This window comes from Lingula anatina, chromosome 2 (genome assembly GCF_051362555.1).
Source record: "Lingula anatina isolate TDL-2025a chromosome 2, LinAna3.0, whole genome shotgun sequence".
In the NCBI taxonomy this organism is placed as follows: domain Eukaryota; kingdom Metazoa; phylum Brachiopoda; class Lingulata; order Lingulida; family Lingulidae; genus Lingula; species Lingula anatina.
Genome location: NC_141768.1, coordinates 1,030,946 through 1,045,846, shown reverse-complemented (window position 1 = coordinate 1,045,846; position 14,901 = coordinate 1,030,946). Strand labels below are relative to the sequence as shown.

At 48.2% G+C, this 14,901-nt stretch overlaps 2 protein-coding genes across 2 annotated transcripts; both read left to right on the top strand.

The window, feature by feature from the left end:
- The first annotated feature begins 7,013 nt into the window (after nucleotides 1-7,013).
- Nucleotides 7,014-8,480, top strand: LOC147763306 (uncharacterized). The gene has a single exon (XM_087007113.1). The coding sequence runs from the start codon at nucleotides 7,014-7,016 to the stop codon at nucleotides 8,478-8,480; it is 1,467 nt and encodes a 488-aa protein (XP_086863239.1).
- Nucleotides 8,481-10,092: 1,612 nt separating this feature from the next.
- Nucleotides 10,093-13,826, top strand: LOC106170426 (uncharacterized). Its single transcript, XM_087007105.1, has 2 exons — nucleotides 10,093-11,220; nucleotides 11,424-13,826. Exons 1-2 carry the CDS (start codon nucleotides 10,093-10,095, stop codon nucleotides 13,824-13,826), a joined length of 3,531 nt encoding a protein of 1,176 aa, XP_086863231.1.
- Nucleotides 13,827-14,901: the final 1,075 nt, after the last annotated feature.

Below are 14,901 nucleotides of genomic sequence, written 5' to 3'. Positions count from 1 at the left end.
TCAAAACTTTGAAGTTATTGTCTCGATTTACAAGTTGTTTATCACTCAATTTCAGAATTATTGTTAGTTTAAGAAGTTTCCATGTCAGCGTATGTGTTCGTAGGACTACATGTATGTTTTATGTTTATTTTAGTTCCACGGGAATAATATTTCGTCGGAAACGAATGGGAATAAAGATTTTACCACCAACTTGATGCAGGTATTTATTTAAAGACGCGTGCTGCTACATGCTAGGATCAAAACGAAGTAATACAATCCAACTTAAGTGTCCTTCGTATAATTTGTCCACATGTCAGCAACAGTTTGAAGGGGTAATAATACTTTAAATTGTACATTTTTAGACACTATTTCAACACTAAAATAAAACCTTGGATAATAAGGTAATAATTTTTTAATAATGTTTCTAAAAACCTTGTCTTATATTTTTGCAGCTGCAAACAAGAAAAGGAAGGAGTATGAGGGAATGCTTCAGCCACTGAAAGACACATTTAAACAACAGGACCGACAATTCCTTGAATTTGAAACAAAGAGGCTCAGAGAAGAGGAGGACAGAGAAAAGAGACAAAGAGATATTGAAATGCAGATGAGGAGGGAGGATAGGGAGCACCAGTTGAGGATGGCACAAATTTTTGCTAATATGTTTAGCTCTCTGTCGTCCCAACCTGGTCACGCTCTCTCAGCTGCAACAGGTGAACCCCAGCCACATTGTTCCATTACCCAATAACCTTTCTCTCTGTACCCCCCAACAAACTCCAATCAATGTATCTTGATGATGCTATAGCAGGAGCTGAGAATTTTGAAAAAGCAACTCAGTTAAGTCATTTGATAAAGTCAGATTTAGAACGTTTAGGGTTCATGATAGCTGAAGACAAATGTCAATGGGAAGCAGCACAAAATGTGACTTGGCCTAGGTTTAATATGGGATATGAAAAGGCATCTTGCCTAGCATACAGATTAGCCCTGGTTACCTCACAGGCAGCAGATGAAGTACCAGTGGATTACCAGTCTACAGTTTTTAGACGAATACGACATGAAGTAACCACTACACTGACAAAGAAGGTAATAGGGAAGGAGTGTTTACTTTGCAGTCAACCCCAATCAGTTTATTCCCATCACTATTTAAAGTTATTCAGTAAATCAGAACAAGGCCAGGCGAAAAGTAAGGTATTTATCGACGGACTCTCTAAATTGTTTAAATATGAATTGACTGAGGAGAATTGCCCCTCACATACGGTGTGCATAAAATGTAAGACAAAGGTTGACCAGGCACTATAGAGTAAAGAAGAAACAAAGAACATGCTTCGTGTTGTTGGAAGAAAGATAATAGAAAACCCAAGAACTAAACATTCTCTTCCGACCGATGTGCAAAGGTCACCTGTAGCTTGGAAGTCAATTTTGTTTGAACGCACAGAACCTCTGAAGATGCAGCATCGTTCCCTTTTGTGCAAGAATGAGAACTTGCCTGAAGACATGCTGTTCATTTTGAAACATGTGCAGGATAGATATGTACCTCAGAGACTTAACAAGGACAAAGAGGACATTTTAGAGCAGGTAACTGGTGTCTGTTTGGGTTTTGTTAGTAGAAAAGTAACCATTATGCATACACCATAGACCCCAACCCACAATATTACAGTATCTATAATATTACAGTTGGCATAAATAAATAACCCTAATTTTCCTAGTTTTCCAGCTAGTCCAGAGGTTCAAAGGAAACAAATTGACCCTAATTTTCTTAGTTTTCCTGACCCAAACTCAAATCTAGGCCCAAATATTGCCAATACACCTGCTTTACCCATGAATCCAATTGGAGGGGAGGAATATTTTCATTCACAGGAATCCCCTATGCAAATAGATGAACCCTCAGGTCCAAATATTCCAGCAGCCGGGCGTAAAGTATGCCCACCAAAAAATTAAACATTTAATGGTAAAACAAGCTGGGCAGCTTTTAAATTAGTGTTTTTGAGTCATGCAAAAAGAGAAGGCTGGGATTCTAGTATGTGTTTAGATGGACTATGTTTATGTCTCATAGGAAAAGCACAAGAGTGTTGTGTGAATGTCACAAAACGTGAAGGTATATTAACTTATAAGGGCCTGTGAGAATAACTGGAGATGTCTTATGGGGAAACAGATACACCAGTAACTGTGCATTCGACTTCATAACTCACTACAGAGTGAAACGGAATCCGTGGATGAATGGGGTGTGCGCGTTCTAAGGCTCGCGTCACAAGCTTACCCTGGTTTACCCATGTCATTTGTGTTACTTTTTTCAGATTCCAGGTGGCAAGGAGTGGGATAAAATATCCGCAGTTAGTCCAAACACTGCAGTTTAGGTTTAAAACTCCAACATTCTCTGGCAAGGTGCCACGTAATTTCACAACTGAAAACCAAAACCTGTATTTAGCAGAAGCGAGTAAGTTGTTGCGAGATCAAGATATTGAAGAAGATAAGAAACTGACCTATCCTCCATGGATATTCTATGTGAAGGAAAAGGGTGTGAAGAAGATATGTAAAGTTGTTATGGTAAAGTAAGTAGTGCAAACAATGGTTCCTGTCCAGTTGGTAGAGCCATGTCATTTTTGGATCCAGAAGCAGGACAAGACATTTATACGCAAAGTCCATCAACCCTGCATGAAGCTATGCAATTAGCTAAAATGCACAGGGAACTAAAGGTTACCATGGAAACAAAGAAGGGACGCACTATGACCAAAAGGGTTAATAGTGTAACACAGCAACCTAGTATCAGTGACGAGCCACAGTCATCTTGTAACATCTCTGATATGGTGAATTTTAAAGAACTAGAAAAGGTGCAAAAGGCACTTAAAGAGATAAAACAACAAATGACTCAAAGACCAACTAATAGTGGGGGTCGCGAAATTCAAAGGAATTATACCCCCAATACGTCCTATAACTCTGCAGGTAGAGGGCATAGTACTCCCAGAGGAAGAAGGAATGGAAATTATTTTCCTGCGGAGCTGGAGGCCATTTTACCCGTGATTGTCCGTCTAATCTGCAGGGAAATGGCAGAGGGCCGGGGACACAGGCCAACCCTCAACCCTGCATCCAATAGAGCCAGACGTCAGGGAAAAGCCCTGTTTTAAGCCTCTTAAAGAGAGGAACTCAGCACATATTTATTCCTCTCCATTAAAAGTAATGGAAGGAGATGAGAAGTTAATGATGCAGAAAAATAAAGGAGTCAAAAATGACGTGTCTGTGGTAGTGTTATGTAATATTGGTTCGCCACTTTGCTCAATTTGCAAGTGGGAGATAAGAAGATTAAAGCTGTAGTGGATACTGCAGCAGATGTAACCATACTGTCAGATCGAATATATAGAAGCATGAAGAATCCTCCAAGAAAAATTAATGATGTGAGAATGTTATGCGCGGGACGTAACATGACCATGGAGGGATTCACTGCAGGGCCAGTGAAACTGAAAATAGGAAGTAAATGGTACCTAGAACAGGTGTATGTGGCACCCATAGAACAGGATATGCTACTCGGATTTGATCTTTTAAAACAGAGGGGTCAAGCTGTAATAGACACTCATCATAAAATTCTGTGCAGGTACAGAGCCCATCATGGTACTAATTAACCCTAGTTACCGTCATCGCCTATTAAAGAGCAGGTATTGGCCCGTTTTACACCCCAAAATATTGTTATTACCTGATGTAGGAACACTAATCCTGCACAAAAATATTTTTTTCAAAATTTTCTGACATCGTTTTAGTGAATAAATCGATTAAAAAATGCGCGCTTTTAGAGCGAATTTGCTGACCTACATAAAAACAAGTCACTGTGACCAAAATAGCCTGTCACAGGTTGCCACGTATTTGGTAGATCTGGGGTTGACCTATATAATACACGTGACCCGCTTTCTATGTCAGTCAGGTGCCGCGTTTGGATTGATGTTGTTCTCTGTAAAAGCATCCGTATTGTATCATGGTTAAAAAGTGTGTTGCCCAAAACTGCTCAAACTCGAAGCATACTGGGCACAGCTTGCATAGGTTTCCACAAAAACCTAATTTGCGTCACCAATGGGTGAAATTTGTGCAAACAAAAAGGAAGAATTTCCATGCACCCTCACCATCGTCTCAGGCCGTTCTTTGTGGGGCACACTTCGAGGAAGATTGCTTCGCATCCCCGCTTATGAACACGCTGGGTTTAAAGACAAAAAGGACGTTGAAGGTAGATTCTGTCCCTACCATTCATGCGACAATGAAACGACCACACACCGGAGAAAGTGAACAGTTCGAGAAGACGGTAAAGCATCGAGTGAAGGTCGTTCAGAAGCTTGAAGTATCCAGGGGAAGTAATGACTTATTCATTTCATTTGTAGTGCCGAGGGGTCATTATATGACCCGGAAGCGTGTCACGGCGCATGCGCAGTGTTATAGAGTGTGACAAGTTAGAGCATGGCGCGTAAGGCGCTCTGCAGTGCCAATTGAGAGAGAAGTAGTAAAATCAAGAAATCACGGAATCGGCAAGCCATCAAGTTAAGGTAAGCCCTTTTCCTTTATTTAGACCCGCTTATACATAGCCCTGGTGCTATATTGGTGGCAGCTGGGTCGGATTTGTGCCGTATTTTGCAGAATAAATTACGAATTTTTCTGCAGAAGAGTTTTCAGCCACGGAGCTGAACTCTGTACTCGGGCACGTACGCTACCATTTTTGTTATTGTTGTGATTCAATTTGTAAGAGGAAACCCCAGCACGGACTGGTGAGTGTTTTTAGTGTGTTTTTGGAGTTAATTCTTTCAAGTTTTAAGGAGTATTCTTGGATTTTCGGCGACACGTGCGTCAAGGAGAAAGCAAAATGGCGACGCACGCTAGGAATTTCATAAACTATGCAAACGTAAATGAGTTAATGCGGACTCCAGGTCTCACGGAAGACCAAGTGTTTAAAATAGCCGAACTGAGGGAACAATTTGGAAATTTAGATGTGCGGCAAGTGGAAAGTGCTTTGTGCTGCAGACTGGCTCCTCGTACGCTGGATATGGTGGACTTTGAGCCGAATCAGCGCTTGGGTGTGGGCAGCACGGCTGTTTCACTCACGGAAAGGAGAGGACAGGAGAAAGGAGGATCTGGAAACTGGCTATGGAGATTTTTCCGGTTTCTTTCAGGACTGTTCTTCGGATTTTCTGCTCAGGAGGAGAGCAACGCTTTCAATAGCGAAAGTGCGCTTCACGGAGGTGGCACGCGGCAGCTAGGAGGCTGTGAGGGTCAAATGAGTGCACATCGTAACTCGGAGGCCACAGTGCCGAAGAGGTTATTCGAGGACAGTGGATTGGAGGGAGCGAATTTGCCTCAACTTGTTAAACGGAGCCCAGGTAAAAATGTAGTTAAGAATGTAAATAGTGGGGTTCAGCAGGGGGGTCCTCATGTTCCATATACACCTAGCCCCATGGGGGGTGGGGTAGCATTAGGTCCCGGGAGACAGGATAAGGCTGTTTACACCCCTGAATTGTTTACACCTAGTCCAAGGGGGGGCGTTGTAAGGGAAACTCCTATGTCCGGGGATGTCCGGGGGGAGGGGTATGCTGTTGGCCCGGGGGGTGGTGGCAGCTATTCGGGTTACCCTGGGAATCATAGCCCTCCAATGGCACCTGGTGTCAGTCCCCCAGTCATGCACCCTGGGAATCACGGATTCTCAGTACTACACCCTGGAAATAACAGCTCTCCAGCCATGCACCCTGGGGATCACGGATTCTCAGTACCGCACCCTGGAAATCACAGCTCTCCAGCCATGTACCCTGGGAATCACGGATTCTCAGTACAACACCCTGGAAGTCACAGCTCTCCAGTCGTACACCCTGGGGATCACGGATCTCCAGTGGTGGGAAATGGATCGAATTCAGGGCACTCTGTGTATCATAGCACCCCAGTGGAGGGAGGTAGCCAGGACGAACACCCTGTATTCCAGGGCTCTCCTATATTGAAACGGGGCGCGGCCTCGAGGAGGACTGCACGGCTCACGGAGCTAGGGGCAGAACAAGACTCAATGGAGAGGAGGAAGGTCAATCCTCCTAAGAGCTTAACTTTTAACGGACATGGAAGTTGGGCTGCTTTTAAGTTGCTTTTCTTACGACAGGCAGAGAGGGAGGATTGGGATCGCGACATGTCCCTGGATGCACTATGCCTCTGCCTGAAGGGTAAGGCCCTAGACTGTTGTGTGAACGTCGCACGCAGGCTAGGTAAGCCCTCATATGAAGGTCTCATGGAGGAATTAGAGACCTGTTACGGAGAAACGGACACACCGGCTACGGTTCGGTCGCAGCTACATAACGCTACTCAAGACGAGACGGAAACGGTGGATGAATGGGGAGTCAGGGTGCTACGTCTGACTTCTGAAGCGTATGCTCAGTTACCTAGGACATTCGTGGAGTCGGAGGCTGTAAGTCGGTTCTGCGCGGGCATGATTGATTCAGAGGCAGGTCAATCAATTTATATGCGCCAGCCAGCCACCTTAAGGGAAGCGATGCAGCTGGCTAAGATGCATAGGGAAATGCGAGTGACTATGGAGAATGCGGGAAAGAAATTGCGCCCGGGAGCCAAGCGAGCCAACCAAGTGACGCCTGCAGCAGAGGGTAACATTCCAGAGCTGGAACAGATGAGGGATACCATCAAGGAAATGGAGAAGGCGTTGAAAGATGTCCGCCAGGAGCTGAGTAGGAGGTCATCTACCGGTTACGGCCACGGAGCCGCACCCGGAAACCAGCGGAGCTGGGGACGGGGCAGCACTGGAAACTCGGTGCTGTGTTATAAGTGCAATCGGCAAGGGCACATTGCAAGGGAGTGCCCGCAGGTGGGAAACTCCACCGGGTCGAGGCCGGAGGCCAACCCTCGATCCAGCGATTCATAGGCCCAGATGTTATAAATAAGCCCATTAAGAAACTCAGGGTACCAGAGGAGTCAGCAGTTTCGGATATTAAGTGCACTGTACCCACGGAGGTACAGGGTGTGCAATCAGTATAACTCGACAGGGGGCAGCACTAGTCCAAGACAAGCCCAACCGTGATATGGGTCACGTTGAATTAACAACCAGGGCAGACGAGGCTACCACAGGGGGAATAGAGGGCACGGTTCCTGCTCCCATGGTAGTGGTGCGACAAATCGGAACAGTGGCGGATTATTCACTTCAGATGAAAGTGGGAAACATTGCTGTGAATGCTGTAGTGGACACTGCGGCTCAAGTTACGATACTTTCAGACCGCATTTACAACAGTCTTAAGAAACAACCTAAGAGGTTGAATTCAGTACAGCTTTTAGCCGCTGGACGGGAAATGGTGATGCAGGGGTTTACAGCAGGCCCTGTTAAGTTAAAGATTGGACATAAGTGGTATGCTGTGAGGCTATACGTAGCCCCCATTGAACAAGATATGCTGCTGGGAATGGACATTATGAAGGACTTAGGGCAGGCAGTAGTGGATGTCGGCAGAGGAGTGATGCAGTTTGACGGCATGTATCTGACATTAGACGCTAATTCAGATAAGGGAACACCTCAGATGGCCAGGGTCACTGTCGCACGGCGCCAGGTGATACCCCCTTACTCCGCTGCCAGGGTGGCCTGTAAGTTAGATGTAGATCTTCCTAGTTATGTAATAGAGCCAAAGGTGGGGGGTACTGGTAAGTTCCTTGCTCCCAGGGTTATTCGTAATGGGGGGTCTGAACCCATCATGGTCCTCATAAATCCTAGTGAGAGGCACAGACTACTGCGTAAGGGTACTGAAGTGGGGCGGGCTTTTACCTATGCGGGTATTATAACGTCTGGGGAGCCCCTGGGGGATCCGTTATGTTTCCCTAGTAACCAAGGGGAGGGTGGCAGGTCACCTGGGGCGGAGGTCATTCACTGCATACCACCAGCAGTGCAGTCAGTCACGGCACGGACCGATGACGAGGTCAATGATGAGGCGCGACGCGTGCCTTCTCATTTAAAGCAGGTGTATGAGGAATCCAGTGCAGAATTAGACGATCAGCAGAAGGTTCAGCTAGCGAGATTACTCACGGAGTATCAAGATGTGTTTGCTAGAGATGAATTTGATTTAGGAAACTTCACGATAGACACCGGTACTGCTCTTCCGATAAAGCAGAGAATGCGGCGAACGCCACGGTGCTTTGTGGGCGAGGAGGAAGCCCATTTACAGAAGATGTTGAAGGCAGGAGTGATTCAGGAGTCAACTTCCGACTGGGCGCCGGCGCCAGTGTTAATACGGAAGAAAGATGGCTCTGTGAGGTGGTGTATCGATTACCGTGCGTTGAATGCCATGACCACTAAGGACGTGTTCCCATTACCCTTAGTCGATGACTGTTTGGATACCTTGTCGGGTAATGTGTATTTTTCTAAGTTAGACGCCAACTCTGCGTATTGGCAGGTGCCCATACGTGAAGAGGATCGGAAAAAGACAGCTTTCATTACGAAATATGGTCTCTATGAGCATTTATGGCATTTGGTCTGTGCGGGGCGCCCGCGACCTATGCTCGGATAATGAACTTAGTTTTCCGTGGAATGTCCTGGAAAACTGTGCTGGAATTTCTAGATGACATAGTGGTACTCGGTACTACTTTTGATGCGCATTTACAGAACCTAAGGGACGCCCTTGAGAGGTTCCGCAGCTACGAGCTGAAGCTTAAGCCAAAGAAATGCACCTTCTTTAAGAAGGAGATTGAATTTCTCGGACGGATAGTGACAGGGGAGACGCTCTCCATGTCTGATCATGACGTTAAGGCTGTCACGGACTGGCCTACACCAACATGTGCCAAAGATGTGGAGAAATTCATGGGCTTGGCTAATTACCATCAAGCCTTTATTAAAAACTTCAGTGAGATAGCTGCACCCCTGTACACTGTAACTGGAAAGAGTTACGAGTGGGGTGAGGAACAAGCACGGGCTTTTATGGCATTAAAGGGGGCATTAACATCTCCCCCAGTTCTTTCTGTTCCCACGGTGGACGGAGAGTTCATTTTAGATACAGACGCAAGTGACTTTGCTATAGGAGCAGAGCTTATTTAAGTACAAGATGGCCAGGAGAAAGTGATAGCTTACGGTAGCTATGGATTAACCAGGGAACAGAGGAGGTATTGTACGACACGTAAGGAACTCTTGGCGGTGGTACGATTCACCCGACAGTTCAGGTACTATTTATTGGGGAAACCATTTACTATTAGGACTGACCATTCGAGTTTAAGATGGCTGATGAAATTTCGGGAGCCGCAGGGTCAGCTGGCGAGATGGCTGGAAGAGCTCTCACAGTACGACATGGTGTTGTCTCATCGCGCCGGGCGCAAACATGGGAATGCGGACACGCTGTCTAGAGCGACTCACATGGGGCAGTGCAAAGCAGGCACCAGGGGGCGGCTGGATGCTCTACCATGTGGTGGATGCGGGTATTGCAGGCGGGCCCACGAGAATTGGGTGGGTTTCGAGGAGGAAGTGGATGATGTTATTCCGCTAGCACAGGGTGCGTACCGGGATACAGAGGATATCCACAGCGTTGAAATTTCAGAAGGTCAGCAAAACAACGATGGCAAGACGGTTCGCTCAGTAACGGTGGATCCAGTGAATGTGTACTCTGAACACACGGTGTTCGGTGAGGTATGCAGAGAGGAAGAGTGTATCACGGATACGCTAGAGTTCCAGGTCTTACAGACGGTATTAGATCAGATTCCCTGGGGTCAAGGGGAAACACCTCGAGTAGCTCCAGTTACTACTCGGAGACGTGCACGTGGCCACGGGCATAAAGATACAGGCGACGCGCCGATAACTCCTGAGGAAGAACCTCCCACGGTGGAGTGTGATAAGGAATCCACACTTCAAGAGGGAAAAGCAGAGGGTGAGGTCAAGGTGAAGGACCACGGGTCTTCACGACTCACCAGTTGGGGTTATTCGGTGGAGGAGGTCCATGCAGCACAGGAGGCGGATGCAGACCTGAGTGTGATCAGGGAGAGCTTGGAAAGTGGTAAGCTACCTGATCAGTCTACCTTATTCCTAGGCAGCCAGGCCTTAAAATCCTATTGGCTGGATAGGGATTTGTTTATCATCATAGAGGGTCTGCTATACAGGTGTGATCAGAGACTGAGGATAAAAAGTTAGTGCTACCCATGGCATGGCAACAGGAAGCCATCCGACTACATCATTGTCTGCCATCATCAGGCCATCAGGGAGCGAAAAGAACCAAGGATCGGCTCAAGGAGGGATTCTATTGGTACGGGATGGGAAGAGCGACAGAAAACTTCGTTTCTGGGTGCACCCGGTGTAACCAGAATAAGAAATCTGCAAGGCAGGGAAAAGTGCCTCTGACACAATTCCAGGCAGGTGCGCCTATGGAGAGGGTGCACTTAGATTTCTTGGGACCGTTGCCGAAGACTGCCAGGGGAAATGAGTACATACTCATGATGGTCGACCAATTTACGAAATGGGTCGAATGTATCCCCTTACCATCACAGTCAGCGGAGGAGACGGCACGGGCCGCGATAGATCAATTTTTCTCCAGGTTTGGAGTCCCTTTGGAGATTTTCACGGACCAGGGGAGGAATTTCGAATCTAAGCTGTTCACTGAAGTGTGTTCTGTGCTCGAGATTCACAAGGCCCGTACTACGCCGTACCGGCCGGCCAGCAATGGCCAGGTAGAGCGCTATAACCGCACTCTCATGGATGCGGTGCGCTGCTTCACGGAGAAGGCCCCGAACGGCTGGGACTTGCGTCTACAACAGATTGCCGGGGCACTTAGGGCATCTGTAAACCGGATGACGGGGTACACTCCCAACAGGTTAATGTTGGGGAGGGAGGCGAACGCACCTGCAGGTTTAATGTTCCCACGGAGGAGCATCAATTTTGAAGATTCAGATAGCTATGCCGCACGGTTGGCAGCTGATCTGATGGAAGCCCACGAGACGGCTCGGGGTAAACTGCGAGTAGCCTCTAAAAGAATGAAGAGGGACTATGACTTAAGGATACTTGAACGACCGTATGCTGTGGGAGATACAGTGTATGTGCTGGATACTGTGGCAGCAAAGGGGAAGTGTAAGAAATTGTGCCCACCATGGAGGGGGCCAGGTTTAATTGTAGCACGGCTCAGTTCAAACCTGTTCCGCGTTAAGGTGCGGAATGCAGTCTTTGTGACCAACCACGACAGGTTGAAGCCTTGTCGAGACAAGGAGGTGCCCCAGTGGATACAACATTGGAGGAAGAATCCAGTGCCCGACTCCACGGCGAGGGGCGATGACCGAGTATATTGCAGTTGCCGTCAACCCTGGCAGGGTAGATTTATGCTGCAATGTGATTACTGCGGGGAGTGGTATCACGGGTCATGTGTTAATGTGACGGCCACGGATGCCTTAAGCATTAATAAATATAAATGTCAAGACTGTATACGCAGAGCTTAAGAGCTATGAGATGGAATGTGCACTTAATTGTTTCATTCTATTTCTAGATGGACAGCAGAAAGTGGAAGGACTTGGTGGTGGACATAGAAATCTGCACGGCAGAGGGACGGATATGGCCAATTCAGAAGATGGATGAGTTGGTAGATCGAGTGGCGATGGCGCCTAAGGACTGCCTGGGGCAAGCCAGCAGCTTAGTATTGCGCCAAGTAGCTTTGGCACGGCACAAAGCTATGGAGAAGTGGAGGAAAAAGCAATTCCGCCCCCACGCATGGATCTGTGACAACGTGGCACAGGTTCCATCTGGCAGGCAGGCTGTGCGAGCTGAGCCCACGGGGCCCGCTCGTGATATAAGATTGGGCACGGACCCAACTATTGTGCAGCATACGTCGTATGTGGGTCAATCGATGGAGGTTGACGAGGCCGTCTTGGAGGGGCAGGCAGGGGGTGACAGCCCGGCTGAAGAGCGGGTGTTGGATACTCCGCCCTTAGAGACACAGGCAGAGTTTAAGGACTCTGGGCTGTGGAGTGAGCAGACAGAGCCACGGAGCTCTGAAGCGCAGTTGGAGCAACCGGGGGAATCACGGGTTCCCCAAGAAGTGCCGCCGGTGACCGATCCAAGAGAATTGGGAACCGGTGGTGAGTCAGAGTCAAGGGTCACGGAGCCTATGTGTGTTGAGGCAGGCTTGGAAAGCCTTGAATCCAGAGCACGGCCTCCGGAGCGTATGGAGTCAGAGTCAGGAGACTCTGTGGCAGTGACGGAAGGATCAGGGGCACGGGTCTCTGAGTCCACTGACCATGGGTCAGGATCAGAAGGCCCAGAATTCCAGTGGCAAGTCAAGGAGTCAAGGCGGAAGGAATCTCGTGGGCGTAGTCCTGTTAGAGGAGGGGGTGCACAAAGGGGTGCTAGACCAAAGAGGCCCCCGCCACACCCACTAACGGGTTCACGGAACCCGAGATCACAGGAGCGAGCAGGAGGGTCACGGTACCCTAGTGAGGCTCCGGGGAGTTATCGAGCTGCACTGATGGCTCCTCCCGCAGCAAGAGGATATTCCAAGAGAGGGGGTAGGCCCACTCACCCTCCCGCCAAAAGGCCACGGCGCCGATATGGAAGTGACAGTTCTTGTTCTCCTCATAGGAGACAAGGGAGTACACATCAGGGGCAGTCCTCGTGGAAAAGAGTAGAACACCCTTGTGAGGCACGGCCTAAGTATTGTTTGGCAGGCTGCGGCCAGCCAATGTCGGAGGAGCATGCTTTCAAGGAGCATCTGCCTCTTATCTTTCATCCGGAATTGAGCTCCGCACCAGGGATCACGGAGCGGAGAGTGGCAGCTCTTCATTACCTAAAGAAGAGAATTGTGGGGTCTCACCTGACCCTAGAGATTTTACTGGATGCTGCCAGTGTAGAGGACAGGGGTGGCCCTGTTGATCAAGTGGGCATAGATGCCCTTAGAGCGCATATGCGGCTTGGAACGTCCAGCCGTATACCCCAGTTGTTGAGATGGGAGGTGTTGCTGGATCTGATGACCTTGATCCAGGGGCAGGAGGAATTCCGCTCGTTGTTTAGCCCATCGCCTGAGGAGTTGCAGATGCTGCCTCAGTCGCCAGTGGGGTACGATTCCCACTGCCATATTGACCGGACTCGGACCAAACTATCCCTGGACGCCAGAGCTGGTTTGAGAGAGATCCAAGCAGCCGTTCCCACGGTGGAACCTGTGGTGATCGATGGATTCACGGCGATCTATTGTGATCCGAATACTTACCCCACGGAGGGTGAGATGGAGGCCATTAAAAACGAAGGCGGGGTCATTTCTGTGGGAATGCACCCTAGGCATTATTGCACATCAACGGAGTGGGCTAAGTTCCAGTCCATAATCAACCACCCCTCAGTCACGGCACTGGGGGAGGTCGGGCTGGACATGTCAGTGATGCCGTCCAGGTGGGAGGATCAACTGACCAACCTGGAGGCTGCTCTTCATTTCCTGGAGCCAACCCATGTGCTAGTCCTCCACGGGAGAGGCTTAAGCACCAGCACAGATGCCGACGACGCGGTCTGGCATATCATACTGGACAAACTGAGAGCTGTGGGCGTGGGGACTCGACAGCTAATCCATTGTCATTGCTTTTTAGGTTCCCCGGATATGGTGCGGGCTTTTGTTCGCTATTATCCGAACACCTACTTCGGCGTCACGGGACGCTTCGCAGAACACGAGGGGCCTGTCAATGCCAAGGCGCATGACATGTTACGAACCTTGCCCCTGAGAAGACTACTCCTGGAGACGGATGCTCCGTATTTCAACATTCAACGGAACAAGTGTTCTACCCCAGCTCTGCTTGGTCACGTGGCCAAGTTAGTGGCGGAGATCCGGGGAGAGCGATGGCGAGAAGTGTTGCGCCAGACCAGGGATAACGCACGGCTTTTATACCTGGAGAAAAGGGGCCCAGATGGTTAGAAGGGCAAGGGTGTGGTCAGGCCGGGTGCGACTTGACCAGGACGAGTAGCTTTGATGGGACGCCCATCACTGCTGCAAGCACCCATCCCCCCCCAGTCCCACGGGGAACGGAGGGTAATCCCCTTTCCCACGGTGGAAAGTGGGGCTTTTTTGTGATTCGGCACTGATACGGCCGAGAAGGCACGGTCCTTCAAGGTAAAACGGGGGAGAGTGTAGTGCCGAGGGGTCATTATATGACCCGGAAGCGTGTCACGGCGCATGCGCAGTGTTATAGAGTGTGACAAGTTAGAGCATGGCGCCTAAGGCGCTCTGCAGTGCCAATTGAGAGAGAAGTAGTAAAATCAAGAAATCACGGAATCGGCAAGCCATCAAGTTAAGGTAAGCCCTTTTCCTTTATTTAGACCCGCTTATACATAGCCCCGGTGCTATACATTATATTTTGCCTCCCAACACCGTATTAACTCATGATATTTTATTTCAGTTACGTAGATAAGAGTAACGAAAAATGAAAACCGTGCAATTTCTGACCGCTCATCAATTTTAATTCACAACAGCAAAAGGGGAGTTGTTTATTTTGATATAGTTGTCATTGTAGCTTTCGAAAACTCATATCAGATATATTTCTTATTTAGTTACTAGATGGATTGGAGACAGGAGAAGCCTCTCAAAATGACATGTCCTGTTTAGAAGAACCACTAGCCAGCACTTCACAGTCCTCACTTGCCAGTACTATGAATTAGGAAGGGCTTTTGTTTATGATAAAATAATGACGCCTGGGAAAGAAGAAGAAAAGCAGGTAATTTTACCATCATGTGCATTATAGTAAAAGTACTGATTTAGAGGAATTGATTTGCTTACAGTTAAATTAACTTAAGTGAATTATTTTCTTAATCTCTTATGTTTTTGTACAGATGCCGAGAACAGAAGATTGGAGAAGACTGGTGGAATGTTTTAAAGAGGACAACCGCCAGGGACGACTTGCCTCTGCTAAAAAGTTAGCAGAAAGATTAGCCATGTGCCCCCGTGACATGCTTTGAGGAAGCAAAGGCTATCCTCAAGGGTCAGTTGGAATTAG